Source organism: Rhinopithecus bieti, unplaced genomic scaffold (assembly GCF_001698545.2).
Source record: "Rhinopithecus bieti isolate Rb0 unplaced genomic scaffold, ASM169854v2 scaffold_11488, whole genome shotgun sequence".
Lineage (NCBI taxonomy): Eukaryota > Metazoa > Chordata > Mammalia > Primates > Cercopithecidae > Rhinopithecus > Rhinopithecus bieti.
In genome coordinates this window covers 1,325,503-1,351,310 of record NW_016806879.1, presented here as the reverse complement: position 1 = coordinate 1,351,310, position 25,808 = coordinate 1,325,503, and the positions used below count along the sequence as shown (strand labels likewise).

Here is a 25,808-nt window from a genome sequence, read left to right as displayed (position 1 = left end):
CTGTCACAGAGTTGCCATGAGGATCTAATGAAGTTGGGCTGTATTGAAAATGCTGTATTGGTAAAAGGTCCCCACGCCAGTGGTTGGAGTCCGAAGTCCCTGGCCTCCCCTGGAGAACCTGTCTGCTTCATGCGCTGGCTGGAGATTTCACCATATCCCATAGGCAGGGCCAGAGCCAGGCTGCCCCCAGGCACCAGAGCGGAGCCAGAGACTGGGCTGAATGAGCAGCTTTGGGTGAATCATTTCTCATCTTGGAACTTCAGGGTTCCAATCTTCTCCTCCTCTGTCCCTTCCCTCCATCTCTCAATCCAATGGTCCTGGGGAGGGGTTGGGAATTCATTGCCTGTGGGCCACATCTGGCCTGCTGCTTGTCTCTGTAAATAAAGTTTTACTGGAACCAAGCCATTGGCATTAGTTTACATGCTGTCTCTGGCTGCTTTCATTCCACAATGGCAGGGTTGAGTCATTGTGCAAGAGACTATATGGTTTATAAAGCCTAAATATTTCCTAAGTGGCCTTTTACTGGGAGTAAGTTTGCTGACCTCTGGTCTAGGGCCATGGGGCAGTCAAGTATCTCCTGGGCTGCCCAAGGGAAAAGGCCCCAGAGCCCTTGGGAGCCACTTTCACCACTGCAACCAGACCTCAGCTTTGCTCACCCTCTGAGCCTACCCTGGGAACCAAAAGACAACAGTTAGGCTACCCCTGTGGGCTGGGAGAGAGAAAGAAAAAGACAGAGTGAAAGAGCGAGAGAAAGAGTATAGTAAAGAGAGAGCGAAAGAGAGAGAGAAGAAAGTAAAACATGGCTTTAGCTGGGGTCTTGGAGGGGTGGCAGCCTTGCCTGACTCAGGCCTGAAATCAGGGCTACCTCCGGGGCAGGCCCAGGCCTGGCTGGCCAGGTAGGCCCACAGCTCCTTGGGGGCAGGTCGAGTCAGAGCGAGGGTGGCACATTGACAGCTGCCTCCTCCTCCTCCTTGGTGACCTCATTTTGGTTTCCTATCACATCCAAAATTAGTCCAATTTACAACCTCTCAGTCACAGGAAACTAAAATTGGTTCCTCAGGCCTGAAGCCAGAGGATGGCATGGAGGCCTAACTGGCCTGGAGACTGGCTGGGGCAGGCTGGGAGGGTGGGGCACTGGGCCAGGCTCTCTGAAGGGGTGTGTGGCTTCCCTGTGGGACCCTCCTGAGGCCAGATGTTGGGAGAAATTGGCTTGTGTGCACTCAAGCCAACTAGCGAATGAGATCTCAGTACGGTGGCCTTCAGTGCTCCCAGTGGCAGGAACCACAGGTCTTCTGAAGAGAATCAGGAGGGCCCTCAGTTGAGGCAACAGGATGGCCCAACAGCTAGAAAGGGGCAGGGCTGTTGGCCTGTTAAGTGGGAGGCTGCTCCATTAGCTGGGAGTTCCAACTTCTGAAAATGGAATTTATACCCCAAGGGAAACTGGTCACAGCTCAAAGGACTCAGGGTCTAGAAGGGCTCTGCTGAGGGGAATCAGAAGTTTCCAAAGGCCAAGATGAGAATAAAGCTGCCCATGAGAGGGGATATACTATCTGTGGAAAACAGGGGGCAGTCCTACGTCCATCAGCCAAGAGTGGGCCTGACTCTTTGACTAGCTCAGACAGCTATTACAGAGGGGACGGCTCCTTCTGCCTGATGTCTAGAACACCCCATGACATCTGGCGAGTGAAGCTAGCTGGGGTTTGACAACCCGACTTCCAGGAATACACGGTCCCAACAGCCAATGGTGGGATAGCTCGGTAACCAAGACTGGGACAGCCAACAGGGATGGCTGAGATGAGGATGAACCGATGCGGCAGCCTGTGGCTGCTCGTGAGTGGCTTCCACAACAGATGATGTATGGTTCAAGCAAGACTGGGACAGCCAATGGAGTCACCCCATGGTCAAAAATGGAATGGCTCAACTTCTGGGTCTAGAGCCATCTGCTGGCAGTAAGAGGGAAAGCCTGGGAGCTGATGGGTGACTGTCAGGCTGAGAGTGGGCCATATACCCAGGATGAGATGGAATAACCACAGGCCTGCTGCCCGTGGAGGGATGACCTGGTGGCTGAGATGGGGCGGCCAATCAAAGAGGATGGGATGACCCGGAAACTGAAATGAAGCTGCCCTGGGGGCAGAAAATGGAATGACCTGGTCACTGGCAAAGGAAGGGACTGATGGGGCATCAGCCAGAGGCTGAAATGCATCACTGTATGGCTGAGTTTGTCGTGCCAGATGGCAAAGATGATGGGAGAGTCTCATGAAGGGATGGAATGAGCCAGGGGCCGAGGACGGCACCTCTGGGGGCAGCAGCGGGCATGCCAGGGGTCCCGCTGTCCACCCTGGCAGGGCAGGCCTGAGCTCACGGCTCCGGCAGCCATGGGGCGCCATCACTCACTTGGACAAGTTGAGCTTCCCTGCGGCCAGGTGGCTCTGCACCGTCCGCCAGCGGCCTCTCCCCGCCTTGCCACTGCTGCCCGGCTCGCTGGGGGCAGCCCCGCCGCTTCTCAAGGCGTCCTCTCCAGGTGGCGGCACCGGCACCGGCTTCTCCCCCAGCCGGCCTTCCCGCTCCACCGCCAGCCCCGCCGCAGCGGCCACTTTGGCGCCCGACAGGAGGGTGCCACTGGAGGCATGCACGAGGCAGCCAGGCCAGAGGGGCACCGGGGGTGGCGGTGGGGGAGAGAGGGCGGGCCATACGTGGGGTGGGGGGGTGGAAGAGGAAGAAAAACAATAACAGATAAAAGGAAGAAAGAGACAGTGAGAGAGGAGGAGGAGAGAGACAGACGGACAAGAGACAGACAGAGAGAGAGAGAGAGACATCAGCACTGCAAATGGGTTAACAGCAGAGCCTGCAGAGAGGAGAGAGGGGGACCGGGCGGGCTGGGGGGTCGGAGAACAACGCACCACGGACAACGTAGGGGGGCCCTCCCCACCGCCTGGGGCAGGCCGGGGGCGGTTGGGGAGGCAGCACCTCCAACTCTATCCCACAGGACAACGAATGGTTAACGACGGAGGAAGAGCGGGCTGTCCAGGCCAGGAGGCCCCAAGGCAGGGAGGAAGATGAAAGCCGTGCGGTTAGTTCAGGATTCATCACCACCACCACCACCATCACCGCCACCACCGCCACGAACAGCCACGACACCGCCACCGAGCAGCCATGGCAGCACAGCAGCGGGGAGAAGCGACACAACCGAGGGGCGGGACCCAAACGGGCAACCCCATCCTGACTGCACAGAAGATGGGGGTGGGCCGGACCAGCTGGGGGGGCCAAGTATGGCTTGCCGAGGGGGCTCTCCTACAAGGGCTGGCCCTGGGGAGGGGACACGGGAGCGGGCGGCAGGTGGGCGGGGGCAGGAGGGGTTGGCTCGTCTCCATGGTCGGCCTGCCCATGGGTGGATGGGTGGGGACGTTGGGGGACAGGGCGAGAGGAGGAGTGAGGGGGGCCAGGCGTGGGTGGGGGCGGCGGGAGGAGGGAAGGAGGGCGTGCGCGGATACTCGGTACATATGATCAAACCAGGTAAAGTCACTCACTTGAGGGACAGTCGTGGGTCGCCATAAGGGGCGTAGGGTGAAATGTTTAGAATAAACTCCTTGGGAGGGTAGGAGCTCCATTTCTGCTGCACTGTGCTCTCATTGTTATTCCAAAAGTCTCTGTCTAGATCACTGGAGGGGCAGAGAGAGAGGGGAGAAAACAGGGAGATACAAGAAGAAACAAGAACTGCAAGTCCTGCAGGGGCAGAAGGGACCAGGACCCCGGGGCCGGACACACAGGGGGCGGGGCTTCGTGGTCAGCTCCTGCGGGAGGAAGAAAGGCAGGCGGGCACCACAGTCTGTGCCTCGCACACACACGCACACACACACACACGCACACATCTGCAAGCATACCCATGCACACACGCACGCACCCGAGGGCCGGGAAGCCACACAGAAAGGAGGCAAGCGGCAGGCGGCAGACCGGAGCCTCGCACCTGGGAAGCTGGTGGGAGAGAGAAAATGATGAGAGGCCGGGACGTGGGGGAGAAGGGTTGGGGACGAGGCCCGGGGTGAGCAGGGGGAGCAGGAGAAGGAGAGTGCTGGTTTCTGGCTAGATGGAGCTGAAAGGCAGATCAGGCCCAGGTGCCAACTTGCTAGGCCCTACCTCTCCTGGCCTCAGTTTCCTGGCCGGTCAAAGGAGAAGACTGGCTGTAACTGCTATACTATCAACTCTCTCACTGTAGAATAAAAGCTCTAGTACTGGAGAACTCAAGGTTCTCTCCTCTTCCACGTTCTCTCCACTGAGGCCCTCCTGGGGCAGGCCCAGCCCCTCACCCATCTTTCTCCTCCTCCTCCCACTGGCCTGAGGGGCTCCCTGGGTTCCTCTGCTCTCTCTTCTACTCCGTGAGATGGGGTTGCAGCCTTAACCTAAGACTGGGGGATCTCAGCTGAGCTGGAGACCATCTCTACTCCTTGCAAATGTGGCAGCTGGGTCACCCCACCCCCCTGAAAGGGGAGCATTCCCAGGCCTCTGACCTTGCTAAGGATATCACTAAGGTAACCAGGGGGCCCTTCAGTCCTTTGTTCTGGGGCCTGTGTAGCGGGAACCTGTCCTCTGGGTGTGTCCCTGGCCTGCCTGCTGGGGCAGCCCCTCCCTGGGTCCCTGTCCCTTTCCAAGGTGGAGCTGCTGGGTCTGGAAGGGACCTTCACCCCGGACTCTCCACCTTCTCCTGAGAACATGGGGACTTGCAGGTGGGGTGGGTGGCAGAAGCCTTGGCCGGTGGAGGGCACAGCCTGGAACCCCTGGGAGCCAAGGACAAGGGGTGCCACCAGCTTATCAGGCCACTGGGACCCCAAGAAGCAGGGCTGGGAGTACAGGGGAATAGAGACAGTGACTATTCTGGAAGGCAGCCATGTTTCAGGCACGGGAATGCCTCCAGAGAAGAGGCCCCGGGAAGAGCACTGGGGTGGGCCCGGGGAGGACTGAGGCTGTGCCGCTCCCCAAAGCCAAGGTGGGGCAGTGTGGGGAAGGGTGCCATCGGGAGCACACACCAGCCCCCAGGATCAAGCAAACATGTTCTTGTGGGACCTGCTTTTTCCTCCATTTAGAATTTGACCTTGACCTTGGTTCTCAACCTCAGACTCAGGCACAAAAGTGAGAAAGATGGAAAGAGGCTGAGCTGCCACCATAGGCCCAGATGAGATGGTGGCGTTGGACATCCCTGGCATAGACAGATTTCTCTGTCCAGAGTACACCCTGGAAATGTCTCACAGCAGACTCTGTGTACAGGGTTCAAAGCCAAAGCGTAGAGCCAGCTCACAGCGGCAGTAAGTGGTGGGTATGGAGGAGGCAGGACAGGCCCCAGGGGAACCTAACCCCTTGACAAAAAACCCCCTTCCCACCACAGATGTCCCTTCCCAGCAGAGCCTCATACAAGGGCATGGCTGGGGCACCCCTGTGTCAGGTATAACAGAGATGGCGCAGGTGGGAGCCTCCCTTTCCCGCTCCCTCCAGATCTCCAGAATCTAGGGCCACCCAACCCTAGGTCCCAGAAAAAAAATCCACCCAAAGTCACCACTGACGGACTTGTCTCCCACCCTGTGTTCTGAAGAGCTCCAGGGTCTCTCAGGTTTTTCCACTGCGGTACTGGAAAAAAGGATCTTTGATTAAAGAAATTTGGGAAACACTGATTCCTTTACCGCAGGACTTCTCAGAGCCTTTAATGTGCCCATGAATATCAGTATCGCCAAGAGGGAGACAGAGTGTACAGTGCTCCCCAAACTTAGTCGGCCATGAGACCCCTGATTCGTGGAACAGCTATGACTCTTGTATGGGGCACAAGGGCCCCGAGGAACACAGTTTTGGAAAGCACTGCTAAAGAACACAGTTTCCCAGAATCCTTGATAAGATGATCCTTTGTCGGGGGTCCTAAGCCCGTGGAGGGCTGTGCAGGAAGGAGGCTCTGCCTCCTGTGACTCCACTGACTTGGGCCCTTTCTGTTCTCTTCTGGAAAGAAGCAAAGGCCTAGGTGCATGTAGACACACGTGGTGGCTTCCTTCCCTCAGGGCAGAGGGCCTGACCACTCAGCTGCATCAGGGGCAGGCTAGGATTGAGTGCGGGGGCTGCAGGACCACACAGAGGCAGGCTGGATGGCCGCGGCTGCCTCACTTTGTCTTAGAGAGCCCTCATGGGCACTGGTCCCAGCCTGGCACAGCCTGCTGCCCGCCCTCCCTCTGGTTGGGAATCCTGTCTCCTCTCGTGGGCCCTTTCCAGGACTCCAGGCCCTGCCACACGCACCCCTATCCAGAAAGGTTATGATCACCTGGCAGAGACAGGCCCCCAGCCCTGGCCTGCGGCTGTAAACTGCCTGTCCTGGAGGAGGCACAGGTGCTGTGCTGGCCGCGCTCCCCCACGTGCTCTCTCGCCTTCAGAAAGCCTGGGCCTGCACTCTGCAAGAGCCCCTGAGCCCTGCCAGCACTTGGCTTTGAAGGCTGGAGCCTGCGCAACCAACCCAACTTCAAAGGCTCCCGCAGCCTCCTCCTGAGTCTCCTGCCCTCCCCCAGCCTCAGCCTGGCCCACCCCTCCTCTTGCCCCACCTCAGACACATGCACACAGATTCTACCAAGGCCCCAAACAGGATCAATGCAAGAGATGAACAAAATGGGGCAGAGGAGGGCCTGGAAGGGAGCCCTCGGGAGCGGGGTGGAGGATCGGGGAGTTGTGGAGAAGAGAAGGTGGAGAAAGAGGAAAGGGAAGGGAAGGGGAAAGATGCACAGGGGAAGGCAGGAGAGACCAGCAGTGGGCAAGGGCCAGAGGGCAGGGGGAGGGTGGCTGGACCTTCAGAGGGATGAAGAGTGGGGGTAGGGAGGGCTGGGGCATTCAGCTTCTAGGCAGAGCCCTTTGGCTGGCAGGCTTGGTCCAGGCCAGGCTGACATGTAGGGCTACCACCCCTACCTTGACCTCTGGGTTCAGCAGAGAGGAAGGGGCTGGGGCCACTGACCAGTGGACACAGAGGCTTCCCCCCCAGCGAAAGCCTCCATTTCCAGAGCCTAGGTGGCCTGAGTCCCCAGCCAGGTAGGTGGGGGGCTTCTCTTGCTGTCTCCCAGTGACCTCAGCAGAGGGCTGGCTAAGGTGGTCTGCAGTGGGAGGGCAGACCCCTTGAAGAGGACTCTACAGCAGAACAAGGAGACCTGGGTAAGGCAGAGACAGCCACACATGCAGCGGCTGGTGGGGGTGACGGGGAGGGAGGGACTGCTCCCCAGCGCTCTGCTCCCCAAGTGGCCCAGCACAGGGGCCAGCTGGGGTCCACAAGGTGTGTCTGCCTCCCCACTTCCAGGTCATCCTCAAACACTGGCAGGATCTGAGAAAAGAACCTGGGGCCTACTAGGGAGGGGCCTCCCTGGCCTAGCAGCAGGTGCCCATGAGAGGGGCTTGGAGCTCCAGGGAAGCCTGCGGGTGGTGGGCACAGTGTGTGTGACAGGAAGGTTGGATGGGAAAGTGGCAACCAGGGTTAAGGTGGGCGCAGACAGTGCTGGGGGTGAGAGCAGCAGAAACGGAGGCCAGGGACTCTGGAGCACTGCAAGGGGCTTGGGCACAGGCAGAAAAGACAGGGCCCCTGAGTTGTTGGGGGCATGTGGAGGGTGTAGAGAGCATGGCATCAGGGTGTGGGGGAACTGAAAGTGTGTGGTCAGGTCTGTGGGGCTGAGGGAGAGAAGGGGCTCCTCCCACCTGGGCTGCTTGTGTGGCCCCATCCCAAACTGGCAGCCTGGCACCTACTTGATAGCCTTCTTCTCACTGCGCCCACGCCCTGAGTCTGGCGTGCCCACCGTCTCCAAGGAATTCTTGTAGCGTTTGCCCTGTGGAGATAGCACTGGGGTCACTCCTGGGGAACAGGACTGTACCCTCCCCACCTCCCCAGAACAGGGACCCGGAGGGGAAGGGGATAGACTGGAGTTGGGCCGTGGCAACAAGACCAGGACCAGTGTGCGAGGATATCATAGCGGTGGGGGCCAATCCCCTGGATGCCTGCTTCCCAGTTGGCAGCTCCTGGACCCCATCGGGCTCTAGGACCTGCCCCATCCGCCTCGACCTGAACCTTATCCCTGACTCCCAGGGATCAGCCCCTCCTGTCTGCCTATCTCCTGGGGCTCTGGCCTAGCTCCCAGAAACACAGTTCCCTCTGCCATGGACAGACGGCTCTCAGGCGCCTGGCCACGTCACACTGTCCACGTCACCACCCCCAGATGGTGGGGGTGGCATCCTGCAGGGCAAGGTTGGCAGTGGCCAGTGATGTGAGCAGTGGGGGCGGGGAGAAGGCCATGTCCCCAGTCCTGCTCGGGGCTGTGTCCACCACTGTCTGGGGCTCTCTGGGGGTCCTTGTGCCCTGGGGCTGTGAGGCAGGAGCAAGGCTGTTTTAGGAAGGCAGTCTTAGGAAGAGAGACTGCCCACTGACTCAGAGGCAGTTGTGGGGAGGCAGCCTAGGCCCCTGCCCCCCAGAGTCCCTCACACTAGCAGGGGGAGGGAGGGGGCAGGGCAGCAGGTGGGCACCCCAGGTCCTCCAGCTAAAGGAAGGGCTGTGGCCACAGCAGCAACTGGGCCTGCTGCCGGGAAGGTGAGCACCATTCACCTTCTCAGTTTGGGTTTCTAAATTTAGCTCATGCAGAGCCCAGCCCCATTAACATTCCTGGCTGCCACCAAGCGTCCTCACACGCACCCATGGGCCACGGACCTGGGTCAGGTCCAGGTCCAGGGCTGATGTGGGCAGTGGGGGAACAGGGACTGTGTGGGGGTTGGGCTGCCTCTCCCAGCCCATTCTCCTACTGGGCACTGGCCTGCCCCTCCCCGGCTGCACACACACACACACACACACACACACACACACACGTGCGCATGCAAATGCTTCCCAACAACCCATCATGTGCACCAGCACCACAGCCACAACAGTCGATTATTCCATCATCTCTAAAGCAAAGAGCTGTCACTGCCATGATCCCTGTCACAGCCATGCTCCCTGACGCTCCTGCCAGGGGCAGCCCCTTCCCAGGCACGGGAGCCGCCTATCTAGGGAGACTGGCAGCAAAGCTTCCTCATCCCACCAGCAGTGCCCTACACCTCAGGGTTGCCTGAGGCTTGGCTCCAGCAATGCCGCATGTTCCCCCATCGTCCTAGCCAAGTCCCTTTCCTTCTCTGGCCTCTTTCCTCCTTTCTGAAATGGTGTCACCATATGAACCTCAGGAGGAAGACTCCTCATCCCTCCAGGCTCTCATCACAGATATGAGCATTTCTGTTTACTTACGTCAGCTCTGATCTCCTGGCACGTGCTCCCACAGAGGCAAGGCTGTGGGTTTCTGGTACCTAGTGTGGAACCTGGTACTGGGCAGTTCTCAGAAATCATCACCTGGCAGTGTCTCTTCTATGGCCCCACCCACCCTGGAGTCTGGGCCCCCAGCAGCTGCCTCTAAGTCAGAACTTTACAACTTGAAATACAGAGATGCCGGACACCCTGGGTTCACAAAAGCTGCCACTCACAGCTCCTTCTCCAATCCCTCCCATCACTACCCAGAGGTCTAAATCTCAAACAATTCCCAGTTCCAACTGGGAAGATCCGACGGGGCTGTGCCAGTGACCTCAGGCCCCCTTCGGCAGGATCCTCAGGCAGGAGCCCCGTCCCACTATTCTCCAGCACACAGGCAGTGTGGGGCAAGAGGGGGGCTGCTGAGGGCATCCCATGCCGCCCCTCACTCTTCTCTTCCTTCTTTCTGGCTTGGCAAGAGAGCTTGCCCCAGCCAGCACCCTCTCACAGGGCTGGTCCGCTGCCCCTTTCCTAAGGCCAGGAAAGGCAGGGTCAGCCCTTTCCGAGTCACCCCCCCACAGACATTCTGGGAGCCTCTGTCTGCCCCTCTTCCTTTCCCAACTATGAGAACCTTCCCCTCTGGCTTTGACTGTTGCTCTGCAGCAGGAGCCAAGGCACTAAGGGGACAGGAACCAGGCCAGGACTTGATTTGGAGGGCAGGGGGATAACCCAAGTTAACAGGAAATCAGGCAGGGTCCAGATGACATTAGGCAGCTTCAAAGGAGCCCAACACCACCAGCCCACTTCTCAGGGAGGGGTGGCCAGGCTGATCCGGAAAAAGCCAGCTGGAGATTAAGGAAGTTATTAATGTTTGGAAATGGGATCTGGGCTGTCAGGGTATCACGTCACTGCTGCTGAGGGGACAAGCAGGCAAGGAGAGCCCAACAACTGTGTGTGTTGGGGGAGGGGACAGCATTTTAAAGTCCCTTCCATAGAGCAAGGAGACGGCCTGATCAAGGAGTTCCCTGGCTTCTGGAACCCCTGAGGCAGAGGGGAGCGGGTGGCAGGGCTTGGATGACTGGGGAGAGTAGCATTCTATCCAGAGCAAGTCAAGAGGGACAGCCTGTGGTCTGGACCCTGGGACGGCTCCTGGCTGGGGATTGAGGAGAGGGGCTGGGACCAGGGAAGAGGCTGCATCTGTATCTCTCAGCTCCCAAGGTCCTTCTGGTGCTGACAGCCCCCATCTGCTGCAAAAGCTGTCGCCTTTGAACTCCTGTCCCCAGACCCTGCACCTGACTGGAGGTGCATGGGGGTGGAGTAGAGAGCAGTTTCAGTTGTACCCAGGTCCTGGAAGGCACCTCTCACTACACACACACACACACACACACACACACACACACTGCAGCACATATGCAGGGGAGGTCACGAGGGTGGGGCAGACCCCAGCATTGGCTCACACAGGGATCTGATGAGTTGATGCACATCCCACCGCTGAGGGGTGAACAGACACACAGACACAGACAGACAGACACACACACACACACGCACACACACACACACACACTGCACCAATACCCTCAAAGTCAGCATGCTCAGCACAGACCCCACACGGAACACACACACAAGGTCGCCAGCAGCGCCTGCTCATGCAGCCAGCCTTCTTCCCTTGCCTTCAAATCCAGACAGACAGCAAGACAGCCTAAGGGGCCCTGCAACAAGATGCTCAGCGCTGCAGCTACGCTCAGCCACTCCCCCAGCCTCTGAGCACACTCACACACAGAGGCACATGGCCCAGCCTCCTCTACCACCTTTCCTGAAATTCTGAGACAGACGCAGACACAGGGGACCCAGGAACAAAGCAGGGCAGCCAGCCCAGTTCCACACACCTGCAGGCAGAGGGGGACTGGGTCACGCACACACTCGCACACATGCACACACACTCACACAGGGAGCAGAGCTGGCCTCCCCAGGGGTCGGAGCTGCCTGAAGTTCAACACCCAGGATGGAGCCGCATGCTCCCAAGTCTTGAGTTTGCCTTTCTTGAAGGAGGCATGCTGGGTTCTGGGACTCTCCGGTCTTTCCCACAGGTCTCTCACAAGACCCCAAAACCCTTTCTTTCCCAGGGGTATCTGCCCCTTTTCTTCCTCCAGAGGAGTGGGGCATGAAGCCTCTACCCACCCAGTGCCCACAGCCACAGCGCTCCCCCTTTGTCCTTAAGGCCCCACTGTGGCTGCGCAGGAAGAGAATGGGGTTCCCAGAAGTGGCGCCCTGCCCCCACTCCCACCATTGGGGTGCTTGCCAGTGACCCTCTTTCACCTGACCCCGCCAAAGGTGTCGCACCTCGGACACCACGGGCCCACTGCTCCCCTGCCCCTGCTGCCCCAAAGCCCCACCACACTTCTGGGCCGGGCGGCAGGAAGGGGACGGGAGTCGGGGTCATGCGAAGCAGAGGCCCGGGGAGCTGCGGGCTGCGGGCGGGGCGGGGCGGGGCGGCGCGATGCGGGGCCAGCAGCTCAGCCCCGCTACCCCTACTGGCGCCCTCGGGGGATGAATGTCCCTCCTGACGGTCTCTTTACTTATTGATGGACTGATCCTGCTCGTTAATTCCCCAGCCCTCGTTAAAAATGAAAAGGCGCCGTTTGTGCTTGTACAAACCCGAGAGCCAGGATGGATGTGCGGGGGGTGGGGCGGGCGGCGCCACTGCATTGGACACCGGCTCGGCCACGCCCATGGGGGGAGCGGGCGGAGGGGAGGGGGCGCGGCGCTTAGACTGGGGGCTCGATTCTCAGTCTGCGCGTGTGTGCCTGCGGTGCTTTATGCGGGAGGCAGGGCGTGTGTGTGTGTGTGTGTGTGTGTGTGTGTGTAGCTGCTCGCGTGCGAATGCCTGTGCGTCCTAAGTCTGTCCCTGAATATGTCCCTAAATACATGGCTTTGGGCATATACACAGAAGTATAGGGCCGAGACCCCGGTAAACGCAGGGTGTGCGTGCATGCATGCGTGTCCATGTGGTCTGAATTTCTATGGAAGTGCCCCTGACTATGTGGACAGGTGAGTCACCTGTGTGCACCCTTAGGAAAATTCCCGAGCCTGTAATTGTAGGGGGCAGTGTGCAGGGCCAGGCACCGCCCTCCAAGGGGCCCTCAGGAGCCTCACCAGTTTGCGCTGACACCAGTGGCAGAGGCCGCAGAGGACGACAGTGACGCTAAGGCTGACGGTGATGATGGCAGAGACCAGCAGGACGTCGCGCGAGGGCGCCCCTGGGGAGGACAGGTACAGGTCAGACCCTCATTGGCCAGGGTCATCCTCCCTCAGCCCAGAGCCCTCCAGAACCACCACCCTACCCTTCCATCTGGCTCCTTCACCGGGAGCTCTGAACCCAGGTTCTACTCCCAGTTCTGCCTTGCTTGATGAACTTGGTAGTTTCTCTCTGTGTGCCTCAGTTTTCTCATCTGTAAAATGGGGAAACTGTGCCAGTTGACATCTTTCTCTGTCTCTCCCTGCATGGACCCTGTGTGAGTCCGTGGGATCTGTGCCATCCTCCAAACTTGAAACCCTCAAAGGGAGGGCCAAATGTGCTCCTCAGCTCAGCCAGACTTCATCTGTCCATCAAATCCCTCCACAGGCCACTGCTCCTGGATGGCCTTTTCACACAGCACTCTTCTAACCGCTACCCCGACGACACACACACTCTGAGTCACAACTCCAGTCAAATTTGTCCAAAGGGTCCTTATTAGCTCTGACAGCCCCTCTGAAGACATCTGCCTCATGGGCAGTAGCCAGTCGTCTTGTTTCCCAAGATTCACCAGCCATATGTGTAGTCAAAGGAATCTCTGGAACCCTCTGGCCAGCTGTTGCCCCCTTTAGCCAAGCTTTCTTTGGTCTGGAAGCCCACCCACTGGCCTCTGCACATCCCTATTCCCCGAGCTCCCACACCCCCGCAACACCATGGCTACAGCCCATCTGTAATTCCTAAATGCTCTCATCCCAAGTGCCGAGGGGCCATAAACTTCAGGAGTGGAAACCTTGACACCCTTGCTAAAGATGAGACCTGTCCTGGGAGGAAAATCTCAGGCCTCTGTCCGAATCCCACCCCTTCCCAGGCTGTGTGTCTTCCACCAGTCACAGAAGCACTTAGTTTCTTCCTCTGTAAATGCAGATCAGACCTCCTCCCCCACCCTCCTCACGGGTGATTGTAAACATTAGCCCAAACCAAATGAAAGGAAGGCAAAAACCTGGAGGAAAAATTCTCATGTGGGGCAGTGAGTGGAGACCTGCATAGATCACACATGCGCTATAAATCTGTTTGTGCTAGGATGCGTCCTAAAGCCAAGGAGATGCTGTTTATTTACAGAGGAGCCTGCGTGGGCTTTTTGGTGCCAGTGATCGCGGTAATTAAGAGTTGACGATATCTGTCTGGTCCTGGTTCCTGCGGTTTTAGCTTCTGCCTTTCTTCCTCTCCCAGTCTCTCTTACTTGGCCATGGAGCCTGGTGGAGGAGGGCCCAGCAGTCACCCTCAGGGATGACTCTCATCAACTCTCAGGGGCCTCTGGGCTCCCTCCCTCCTCCACTCCAGCACCCTGGGCAGTCCTTTCTCTACCTGCTCTACTAGAACCCTCATTGGGCCCCACCTCTCCCTTCTTGACTTCCTGAGCCTCCTAGTTGTGGGGAAAGGCCACCCTTGTAAGGCTCCCACCTGTCCACCTGCCAGGCAAATCCAGCCTCCTCCTGTACCAAGTCTGCAGCCTCAACCCCCCGGGAGCCTCTGCACCCAGTTCATTTTCAACCTCAGGGCCCAGGGCACCCATAAGCTCTGACCTGGACAACCTGCAGACACCAAGGTCCTGCCCCTCCCTCTCCTGGGCTGAGGAGCACAGCTCTGCAAGGCTGGAGGGGCCACATTTGTCAAAGTTCTCAGGTCAAATAAGAGAACTAGGACTCTGATCTCCAAGCTTCTGAGGGAGAATAGGAGCAGGGCACTCCATCACAGCCCCACGGCCCATGGCCAGGCCTCCAGGGAAGGGATGGGCAAAGGTGCCTTCTGGACATGAGATCTGTTTTCCAGCTCTCCCCATGGAACCTGCCCAGCCCCACTGGAAGGGCTAGGGGAGCTATGTGGGCTGAAAGCAAGTGAGCCCACACTTTCCTTTGTTTAACTCACTTTGAAATAAAGTAAACTCCATTCTAGGGGAGCTATGTGGGCTGAAAGCAAGTGAGCCCACACTTTCCTTTGTTTAACTCACTTTGAAATAAAGTAAACTCCATTCCTTACGCTGAGGCTTTTCCCTCGGCAACTATCCTATTAAGATATAGGCCCGGCGCGCGGTGGCTCAAAGCACTGTAATCCCAGCACTTTGGGAGGGAGACGGGCGGATCACGAGGTCAGGAGATGCAGACCATCCTGGCTAAACACGGTGAAACCCCGTCCTCTACTAAAAATACAAAAACTAGCCGGGCGACAGTGGCGGGCGCCTGTAGTCCCAGCTACTCGGGAGGCTGAGGCAGGAGAATGGCGTAAACTGACTGGATGGCGGAGCTTGCAGTGAGCTGAGATCGTGGCACTGCACTCCAGTCCCCCGGGCGACAGAGCCGAGACTCCGCCCTCAAAAAAAAAAAAAAAAAAAAAAAAAAAAAGAATATATTATGAGTGGGCGTGGTGGCTCAGGCTCACGCCTGTAATCCCAAGCACTTGGGAGCCAGAGGCAAGGCCAGATCACTTAAGGTCAAGAATTTGAGGCCAACATGGTGAAACCCCATCTCTACTACAAATACAAAAAATTAGCTGGGCGTGGTGACGTGTGCCTATAGTCCCAGCTGCTTAGGAGGCTGAGGCATGAGAATCGATTAGCTTGAACTCTGCCATGGGGATTGGAGGGAGGCGGAGGTTTTAGTGAGCCCAGATTGCACCACAGCACTCCAGCTGGGCAACAGAGCAAGACTCAGTCTCAAAAAAAAAAAAAAAAAAAAAATATATATATATATACACACACACACACACACATATATATATATATAAATTATGAGGGTGTGTGTTTGTGGGGGGACAGGCCCTGCCCACAGGGAACTACCACTCCAACGGGGAAGACAAGTTAGAATTAAGTTATCTCGGCCGGGTGTGGTAGCTCACGCCTGTAATCCCAGCACTTTGGGAGGCCAAGGCTGGCGGATCACGAGGTCAGGAGATCAAGACCATCCTGGCTAACACAGTGAAACCCCATATCTACTAAAAATACAAAAAAAAAAAAAAAAAAAAAAATTAGCCGGGCACGGTGGCAGGCACCTGTAGTCCCAGCTACTCAGGAGGCTGAGGCAGGAGAATGGCATGAACCCAGGAGGCGGAGTTTGCAGTGAGCCGAGATTGCCCCACTGCACTCCAGCCTGGGCGACAGAGCGAGACTCCGTCTCAAAAAAAAAAAAAAAAAAAAGTTATCTCCTAGCATGCTAGGTGCTCTAGAACCATCAAACACAGGACACCCAGCCAGCGGGCCCCAGACTCCAAAAGACCTGAGAAAAAGACCCAAGTGTGAGTACCACCTCGCCTCTTTTTGTTGAGACGGAGTTCTGCTCTTTTCACCCAGGCTGGAGTGCAATGGCGTGATCTCAGCTCACTGCAACCTCCACCTCCAGGGTTCAAGCGATTCTCCTGCCTCAGCCTCCCGAATAGCTGGGATAACAGGCACCCACCACCACGTCCGGTTAATTTTTTGTATTTTTAGTAGATAAGGGATTTCACCACATTGGCCAGGCTGGTCTTGAACTCCTGACCTCAGGTGATCCACCCGCCTCGGCCTCCCAAAGTACTGGGAATACAGGCATGAGCCATTGCGCCCAGCCACACCTCTACCTCTTAACAGCTGTGTGACTTTGGACAAGTATCTTAACCACTCAGTGTCTCCCACAGGGTTGCTGTTAGCACTCAATAGATGGGTACCATTAGTATGGTTGTTGGTATTTGTTTTATCTCAGGCATAAACAAAGGACCCTGGGAGCACAAATGAGAACTTTATCAATCTTGCGGGACAAGTGAGCTATCTGGGAAGGACACCCTGAGGAGGTGGTGTTTGGCGTAGTCTGAAGATGGAAGTGAGGCGGAAGTAGGATATTCCAGGCAGAGGAAAAGGCGTGGAGGTGGGAAAAGTGTTAGGCACATTGTTTGAGGAGCCAGACTTAGGGTATGGGGAGTGAATTCAGGGAGACCAGCCTGGAAGGAAAGGAGGGCCTGACAGGGAAGGAAGGGGCTTGTCTATCCAGCTGAGGGGCTTGTTTTGTTCTGTAGACCACGGGAGCCATGGTAGGCTTTTGAGCAGGGGAAGGATGGGATCAGAAGGGTGTTTCACAAGCTCATGATCTGGTAGCTACAGTAGGGAGCAGCTGGAGGTCATGGCCACACTCCAGGTAGGCTCCTCTGCTCTGGTGCCCTCTCCACACTTCCCCCTCCCCCATATACCTCTTTGCTACAGGGAATTCTCTAAGGGGTCACCTTCCTGGAGCTCCCTTCTTTTTTTGTCAAACAGGATCCTTCTCAAAAACTAATCCTCAACCCCTGCTGCAGGTCAGAGAGTCCCTAGGGACAGAAGCCTGTCAATCCCAGAGTCCAGTGGGCACACTCTGAAAGGCCCCCAGAAACCCAAAAGAACACCCATCTTAAGTAATTAGCATTCTGTGGGCATGGCAGAATGAGCCCTAGGCTTGGGGTCTAGGAGAACTAGGCTGAGACCCTAGTCCAGCTGCTAACTGGCCGTGTGGCAGGCAAGACACTCGACTCTTGGATATCAGTGCTTTCATCTGGGGAAGAGCTGACCCTGACCCTTCCCCTTCAGAGGACAAGCCAGGTATTCCAGGTGCTCCACATGCAGTCACAACGACAACAGAGATAAGCATTATGAGTCGTCCCCATTTTACAGATGGTGAAACTGAGGAACAGAGAGGTCAAATACCATGTCCAAGTTCAAAGCCAGGGTTTGAACTGAGGCAGTCCGACTCGGATTCTATACTCTTTGCTTTGACATCACACCAACTACAGAGGTACATGGTTAGTTTTCAAGGTGCACTCTTTGGAACCCTTAGGGTTGCCTGGAGTCTCTCTGGGGCTCTGGGGAGTGGAGGCTGAGCAGATAAGGCTGTGATCCCTCAAGCCCTCTTCAGTCACAGTAGCACTGTTTCCTTTTGTGCTCTTGAGTTTTTGCAGAAAATTCCATTTGGAGAAGGGGTTGTGTTGCTAAGGAAAGTTGAACTCCTCTGGATGAGTGACCCCAGGGTCCCCTATAGTGTGGGTGGCTGCTGTCATCTTCCAGGCAGCTGGTGCAGCCCCCACAGATTCCCCAGACCTTCAGCCTCCCTCGGACAGCCCTCAAAGGCAGGGTGAAATAAACACTTGCCACTGCAAATTGCATCGATGTTGTGAATAAAAGTGACTTGATGTCCTCGGCCAGCACGCTGATATCCTAAGGAGATCCTAAGAAGATCCTAAGGGAGATGTCGCCATCAAGGGGTACAAGCGTGTTCTTGCCTACCAGCCAGAGTGAACCATTTCCTGCGTATGGAGTCACTGTGTCTCCAGCTGGAAGGAACCTTGAAAGTCATGAAGTCAGGCCCAGGGATGCACAAAGCCCACGGGCAGCCCTGTTGGTGACAGGGAGCTTCCGCAGGGAGCAGAAGGCAGGAAGCAGGTCCTTCCTGGACGGGCATTGTTAGGGAGGGCTGCTGTGCCTCTCGCAGAACTGAATCTGTCTCCCTAGAAACTTCCATGCTGGTCCTGAGCCTGCCCTCCGGAGCTGCCAGGAACGAGCCAGCTGCCTCTACCACATGACAGGCCTCCAAATCCTTGCCGACAGTTCTAATGTCCCCTTCAAGTCTTCTCCAGGCAAAGCCGCCCCAGCCCTCTAACCCCTCCTCAGATGACATGCATGGTTTCAAGTCCCCTTAATGTCAGCATATTAACACTGGGGGAAAGAAAATATTGCAGCCCTAGTCAGCCTTTTGACAGGGCTGAGTGCCACAACCTATCCTTGGGCAGAGGAGACATCCTGGGTCCCGGGGGGTAAGGTACAGCGTAGACAAGGGCAGACAGGCAACATCAGGAAACCTGGGAGGCAGGGTGAACCAGGAGCTAGGCAGAGTCAGACCTCCTGGGTCCAATGCCAGGTGGGGGGGGGTGTCTTGGGAGTGAGGTATGAGCTGGAGCAGGCTGCTGCCCCTCTGCCCAGGCCTGTGGTGGGCATATCAGCTGACTACAGCTCAGGATGAAGGGTCTAACTGAGTCCTGTGTGCTTTGCTGGGTCCTGTGGGCACATCCTATGCTCCTGGCCATGCCACCCCCCAAGGAGATCGCAGGGTAAGGTCTGTGTACCCCAGGAAGTGGCCTGCCTCTGAGGATGGACAAGATGCCCATGCACAGCCTTCCCTTCTAGCATCTCAGTGCCATGAGAGCAGAGCTTGGTCTCCTATTCACCACTGTATTCTCAGCACCAACGGTGGAGCATATAATAGGTGCTCAATAAATGCTTATTGAAAGAATGAAGGAGGAAGAATCCCAGGCCTCCAGGAACAAAGATAATAATAGGTGCTACTATTTATTAAGCACCTACTATATACCACACTACAGGGTCCACGAAGAAAGGGGCTGTATCTGCTTTGCTCACTCCAGTATCCTCTATGACAAGCTCAGTGTCTGACACACAGGAGGTGCTCAGCAAATATTTGTTGAATGTTCAATGCTTGTATGTTATCTCATTTGTCACCCAAATAAGACGGAAGAGAAGAGATGGGAGAGGCTGCAGTGATGAGTTGAGAGCTCTCTTTTACAAGCAGGTGTGTGCACACATGTACACACACACACACACACACACACACACACACACACCCCAGGACCCTTTCTGTTCTTTCCGCATGTTCAACTTTGCCTGACAAACTCCTGATTTTTTTAAGCCCAGATGAAAAGACCTCCTCCAGGAAGCCTCCCTTAGTCTGCCCAGTGGGAATTAATTTCTCCTCCCTCTGAGTTTCCAGCATACTGGGCCTACATTCTTCTTTTAGAGTATAGTGATTAGTGCCAGGCCTCTGAAGTCAGATTGCTCAGGCTCAAATTCTGGCTCTGATTCTTCCAAGCCATGTAACCTAAATGCTGTGTGCCTTGGTTTCCCCATCTGTAAACGAGGGTTAATAATAGCATAGTCTCACAGGACTATGGTGAGGTTTAAAGGAATTAGCATGTACAACGCACTCAGCACAGTGCCTGACACGGAATAAGTAGGCACTAAATGCTAGCTATTATCATAGCATTATCACATCGTGCCCTGGATTAGAGATATCTGGGGCACGGAGTTGGCACTCAATAGTGTTGAATGAAATACTGGACTGGATACACTCTAGTTTTCTCCACAGGATGGCAGAGGTCAGAGGTCACATCTTACTCAATTTTGTGCACCACTGACCCCTCCCAGGACCTGCAGGGCTTGACCAAAGCAAGCATCAGTGAGCACCTACGGTATGGAAGAGGAGGGCTAAGGCATGGGGACATGGGGTCAGGGGTGACAGGTGGAAGCCAGGCTGGGCCTCAGGTGTGAACTGCCGACCCAACCCAGTCCCTTACCAGGGCTCAGCCCTGACTCCCAACTCCTTCTCATCTCCTCAGCAAGACATGATTTATGGATGAACGGAATCAAACAGGGCTGCTGGCTGCTGGGATGCCCTGGGGAGCTGCAGGAGAGGGAATGGCTTTCTGAGGGCAAGCTCACCAGCTGCCCAGAGGGGAACGGGAGGGGGGCCGCAGGAGCAGTGGGCACATGCACACAGGCCACAGACACGAGCCACAGAGACTCACCCTGGCACAGACACCCATGCACACATGCACACACACCCATGGCCATGGCCACAAGCAGATGCCCAGCCAGCTCCGCCATTCACGAGCTCTAGGCATTCACGTACTTCCTCTAGCCTGGAATTCTCTTCCCATGAATTTGCCATCACTTGTCTACTCAGATTCTGTCTGTCCTTCTGAGGCAGAGAGGTGGGATATGTTGTAGACTTGGAGGCAGATGACCTGGGTTCACGCCCCAGCTCTGCCCCTGGCCAACTACGTTACCCAGGGCAAGGCCCATGCTGGGCCTGAACACTTTACCTTCAAATGATTATTATAACCCCTGACCTTCCCTGCTGGGGTGCTGTCACCATCAAATAATAGCTAACATTAGTTGAGTGCACACAGTGTGGCAGATACTGCGCCATGAAGTTTACATGAACCATCTCCACAACCTCGGACCATTATTATCTCCATTTCACAGGGGAAGAAACTAAGGCATGGGGAATAATAGGTGCTTGAGCCCATCCTTTCCTACCCAGCCACAGTGACCTCCCTTTGAGCTGACGAATGTGATGGCATTCTGTAATGTGCTAGACTGTACAACCTAGCCACACTTTCCTCTTTCCCACAAGCAGGCCAACCCTTGTCACACTTATGACGCTTTGCCTAGGCTGTTCCTTCTTCCTGGAATGCCTTTCCTTCTCTATCTTCAAAGCGACTAAACAAAGATGGTCTCCCCTCCTACAGTCCTTTCTGCCTCCCTAGTAACTATGACAATTAACTATTTTGGGTTAATAATTAGCTCTTTCTATGTCCTTCCCCAACTGGGCACACTTAGAGGATTGAGACCCCCAGCTCACTCATCTTTGAAGACCAAAGTCTGGTACACAGGAGAGGTTGGATAAGTAATTGCTAAACAAATTCATGAAATCATTCAAGGTCTCACACAAGCCCACCTCCTCCAAGAAGCCCTCCCCAATGATAGGCACTCATAGCAGTCTCTTCCTTCTCCAAACTTGAATTAATGGATCCATTTGTCAACCTCCTTTTCTTGGGGATAGACCTGACCCCCACAAGCAGGGCAACAGGATAATATCCTGTCTCCCAATTGCTCAGGGTCTCCCACAGCATGTAGCCTAGGTCAAGGTGCAGAGAGCCTGCTGGACCTACTGGGAATCTGTGCCTATAGGCTCTTTCCCCGAGAATTCATGTGTGCTCACACTCTCAGATGGTGACATGCACACTCCCCACACTCAGCCCTTCCAGAGTTGCTCCATCACCCCCAAGCTCTCCTGACCTAGACTGCTTCTTCTCCTGGAGGCTCTTACAGGCATTCACAGGTCCCAGGCCACTGCTCTCCTTCCCAAGTGTCTTTCATCAAAGTAACTAACGTATGCTTGGCATTGAATCATGTCCGTAGACCTCAGCACCCCTCTGAGGGTAAATACTCTTACGCCCATTTTACAAAGAAGGAAACTGAGGTTCAGGAGGGTTAAGTGCTTGCCCAGTAACACACAGCAGAAGAGAGGTAAAGCCAGGATTAGATTGCAGGTCTATAAGACCTCAAACCCTGTGGCTCTTACTCTTGTTCCACTCTAGGGGAGCCATGCCTTGAAATAAGACACTCTGAGAATAGACAGAAAAGAAGAAAGAACCTGAGCGGACACAGACAGCAGTCAGGGAAAGGGCTCCCACTCTCCCAAGAATGTTACCAGTTAGAGCCATGCCCAAATTACCCCAGGTACTTCAGAGACTCCTCTGACACACACACATGTCCTGGGGCTCCTTCCCCCCCTCCACTGGCCCAGGCATTGGCCTCAGAGAAGCACCTTCAATAGATGAAGGCTCAGCTGGCCTCAGGGTCCCAGGACAGGTTGGGGGTTGGGTGTCTGGCACTGGACAGTCTAGGAGTGGGAAGAGGAGGAAAATGGGGTGTCCCAAGGACTTGCCCAGGGCTCTGTCTCTGGTACTCATCAGGGTGCAACCACTACTCTGGAGATAAAGCAGAATGCTGCTGGGGGTGGTTGGGGCTACATCTGCCAGCATGTCCCCATCCTGAGCCTGCCTCCTCCCACCTGATTCTGCAATACACGTCAAGGCCCAGCACTTCCCCACCCCCATCTTTTGGTGGCTCCCGATGACGTTCAAGGTGGGAAACAGTGAAAGCTGGAGTCACAGGTTTCCATAGGAAGCACCCTCCATGCGCATGCTGAGCAGATGGAAATGGGGGAAGATGGCAGGCATTTACAAGTGGGCAGAGCTTACCAGCTCCAGGGTGATCCGGGCATGGGAAGGGGGACATTTTTGGTGCCTATCCTGCTTCCCTCCCTCCCCTCAACCCAACACACACAAGAAAGCCAGAAAGAGGCAGAGTTGGGGAGAAAGGAACAGAAAGCCAGTGAGCTAAACCCTGCACCCCAGACAATCAGGCAAAGCTCCAGGTCTTGCCATCTTGCAGAATTTCCTGACCTCTTTCCACTGTAAGACTCCCCCTTCCAGGCCACCCACCTTGGGAACAGGGCCAGCTCTTCTCTTGCAAGAGGACAAAGAAATTGGGATAGGCGAGAAGGATAAAAGAAGAAAGAGGGGAGAACGACCAGCACTTATTTCCCAGGAAAGCTGGGCCTTGGACCTACCCCCAACCCATGCCCTCTGGACATTCTCTGAGTGTCCTTTGGAAAGTTGTGGAGGTGCCCACAACCCCTCGGGCTTCACCCAGGGTGGGAACTAGGCTAGCAAAAGAGGAAGCCCAAGGGGAATTGTTTTGGAAAGTTACAAGTAGCTGAAAATAGGGGCTCAGCACGAGCAAGCTTCCTCAACCTTGACTGTAATAAAAACAGATAATGTGTGAGTGAGCTAGGGAGAGTGCGCTGGCAGGGGCCGCAGAGGCCGGCTGGATGCAGACGGTTTAGAATTCAGAGGAGGTGCCAAGTGAGTAAACAGCGAATGAAGGATTATCTGGATGGGCCAGCAGCCGTTCCAGCAAGAAATTGGACGGGGACATGTCGGGATCCACAAGCACACCTACTCCTCATCAGAGAGCGAGGCCTGGTAAGCTATGAGGACCTTGTCCACACCTTCCCCACCTCTTCTCTCTCTTCCAGTTGACACATGGCCTTGGTAATAATGGCTTATATCTGTACAGTGCAGAGCAGTTTATAAAGTGTTCCACAGTTTACCGAGGGTTTCACATGCATTATTGAATTTAATGGAGGTGATGGTATCTTCTGCTCAGTGACCCCCTCACTTCACCTCACCACAGCCACTCCTACCTCCCACAATTCCTGGCCTAGGGAGGCCTGGTGCATCTGGCTTCAGTATTCAGCCTCAAAAGAGGGGGAAGGGGAGACTGGCCATCTGTAGACCCCAGAGAGCTGCTAAGCCCAGAAATCATCAGGGCCAAAGCCATTCAGGATGGAAAGGGCCAGGTGCCAGCTCTGAACTGGGAGCCCAGGCTGAAGAGTGGCTAGCCAGGAGTTAGCTCGGAACCTGACACCCTTCCCACCCACCTTGATCCCAAAGCTGATGAGCCACCTGAGCAGCTGTGAAAATGATCATGTCTGTCAGAGCATCCGGAGTCCAAGAAAGGTGGGGTTCAGACTGGAGGCGGGGGGGCCTCTTCGCCGGGAATGTGGAGCAGAGGCAGGACCAGGGACGTGTGATGATTAAGTGTGGGCCTTGACCACTAGTTACTCCTATGAATAATGCATTGTTGTGCCTTGGCCTAAATCAGCATCTTATTGTTATTAATAATACACGCTGCAGAGAAGCTGGGGTTGGAACTGTATGCTATGTTTCATTTAAGAATCTCAGAGCACTTAAAAGCTCCTCATGCTGATGACTCAACTTTATCTCCCCAAGTCATAGGCTTCCTCACGGGCCACCTGCCCGAATGCCCTCCCACCTGAGGCTTGGAGCTGTGAAGGCCACCGGGGCTAGAAATCTTCCATCCTGGGATTCAAATCCATGGCCAGGGCTTATGGTTGGGAAGGGAAGTACACTTAATCTTTGCCAGCTCGAGGGCTCTTGGGGGATGCAACATAATGTGAAGCTTCCAGAGAGGTTTCAGGACAGAGATAACTAGTGGGAATCCAGGGGCGGGAGAGACAGACAGAGAGAGACCACTGGAGATCTGAATCCCGTTCTGTCACTTGCCAGTTGTGTGACCTTAGGCTACTCACTCAACTCTCTCGTCCTAAGCCTCCTGGCTGGAATGCAGGGTCTGAGAGTCCCTCTACGAGATGCCGTTCTATCATATTCAGGGGTATCATTTACACGGCAAATATTAGGATGGAGCCATAGAGCGTCCCGCCCCCCCCCCGAGAGCTGTCCACGGTGCTGAAACAGCTGTCGGCCACGCGGCTCCTTGTCCTTGGTGCTGAAACAGAACTCACTCCTGGGGCTGCGCCCTCTTCCAGGTCGCCCTTTGCGCAGCTCCCAGCGAGCAGGATCCGAGACTGTGCATAGTGATTCCGCCTTCCTCTGCCAGTGCCTCCCTGATCAACCCTCAGCTGAAGCTATGGCAGCAACCAGCGACAAGAGCCCCCTTTCCTCGAGTTAAGTCCTCGGATGCTGAAGACCCCAGTCCTGACTCAGGACAAAAAGGGCCGCCCCACGAACGTGGTAAATACCACGCCCCATTCCCTCCCGGGGCCCGCCGCACTGCCTCCTGGTGGCTGGCGCGGGCACTGCACCCCGGCGGGCGCACAGACGGTCCCCAGCGGCGGCCTGGGCCGGCGGGGAAGCAGCGGCAGACGGTTCTCCGGCCCCCGCCGCCCCCTCACCACTCCTGGGGCAATCTGGCGCTCAGAGCTTGCAGCGTTGCCCGACACCCGCAAACTCCAGTCTGTCTGCGTCCTGGCCGCCTTGGGGCTGCCCGGGTCACAGTGCAGGCTCAACCCAGGTGGGCAGACCTGGGGTAGGCAAAACTTCCTGCTCCCTCCTCCAAGGTGGGTGGGGAAGGCTTGTTTAAACAAACACCAACCTTTCCTCTGTGGCCTCCCCCAGCAGAGGCTCCACACCTCTCCCCCATCCAAACAAGAACTTTGCCCACACACCCCGCCCCAGGAAAATGTGAGGTTGCAGGAGAATGCCGTAATTGCAGTCCACTCCTGTTCCCCCACCCTACAGGTGGGGGCTCTTTGAGAGGCAGATCTGCTTGGTGTTTCTAGGGACTGCTTGATATGAACCTTACTGGGTTGTAGAGATTCTCCCCTTCCAAAACAAAAGCAAAACAAATAATACCACCTGAAGATAGCACCCAAAACCACAGCTTCTCTGGAGTCAAGGGAGTCAAAATAATAGCCCTTAATTACAGTAGACATAGCTAAATGAGACATATGTATCATTTATTGAGCACTTACTGTATGCCAAGGACTGTGCTAAGAGCTCTGCAAACATGATCTCATTTAGCCTTCCAGCCACCCTGCCTCCCCAGGAGGAAGCATCATGCTCAGCCTCCTACAGAGGAGGGAAGTAAGGATCAGAAAGGGAGGTGACCACTCAGGCTGCCGCAGCCAGCGAGGGCTGAGACGGGCATGGGAGAGTGCATCCGTCTGCCTTTACTCTTGCCATTCAGCTGGATCTACCACACCATCCTTCCATGTCCTAGAGGCCACACTATCCCTCAGGTTTCTCCAAGACCACTCCAGTCCCCCACCATCCTCACCTCTCGGCTGAGAGCCACGTGGAGGAAGAGAGTAACACCTTGCACTCTGTAGCACTTTACAGCCTGCCAAGTGCTTTCAG

At 55.9% G+C, this 25,808-nt stretch overlaps 1 protein-coding gene across 1 annotated transcript in view; it reads right to left on the bottom strand.

Annotated features, from left to right (window-relative positions):
- The window catches only part of LOC108533632 (uncharacterized), a 36,623-nt gene extending 16,463 nt beyond the window's left edge, over window positions 1-20,160 (bottom strand). The window contains exons 1-5 of the mRNA XM_017878478.1: window positions 20,118-20,160; window positions 12,416-12,519; window positions 7,747-7,826; window positions 3,528-3,659; window positions 2,395-2,619 (exon numbers count right to left, since the gene is read on the bottom strand). Of these exons, the coding sequence (XP_017733967.1) occupies window positions 2,395-2,619; window positions 3,528-3,659; window positions 7,747-7,826; window positions 12,416-12,519; window positions 20,118-20,160 (584 nt within the window). The remainder of the gene's footprint in view (window positions 1-2,394; window positions 2,620-3,527; window positions 3,660-7,746; window positions 7,827-12,415; window positions 12,520-20,117) is intronic.
- Window positions 20,161-25,808: the final 5,648 nt, after the last annotated feature.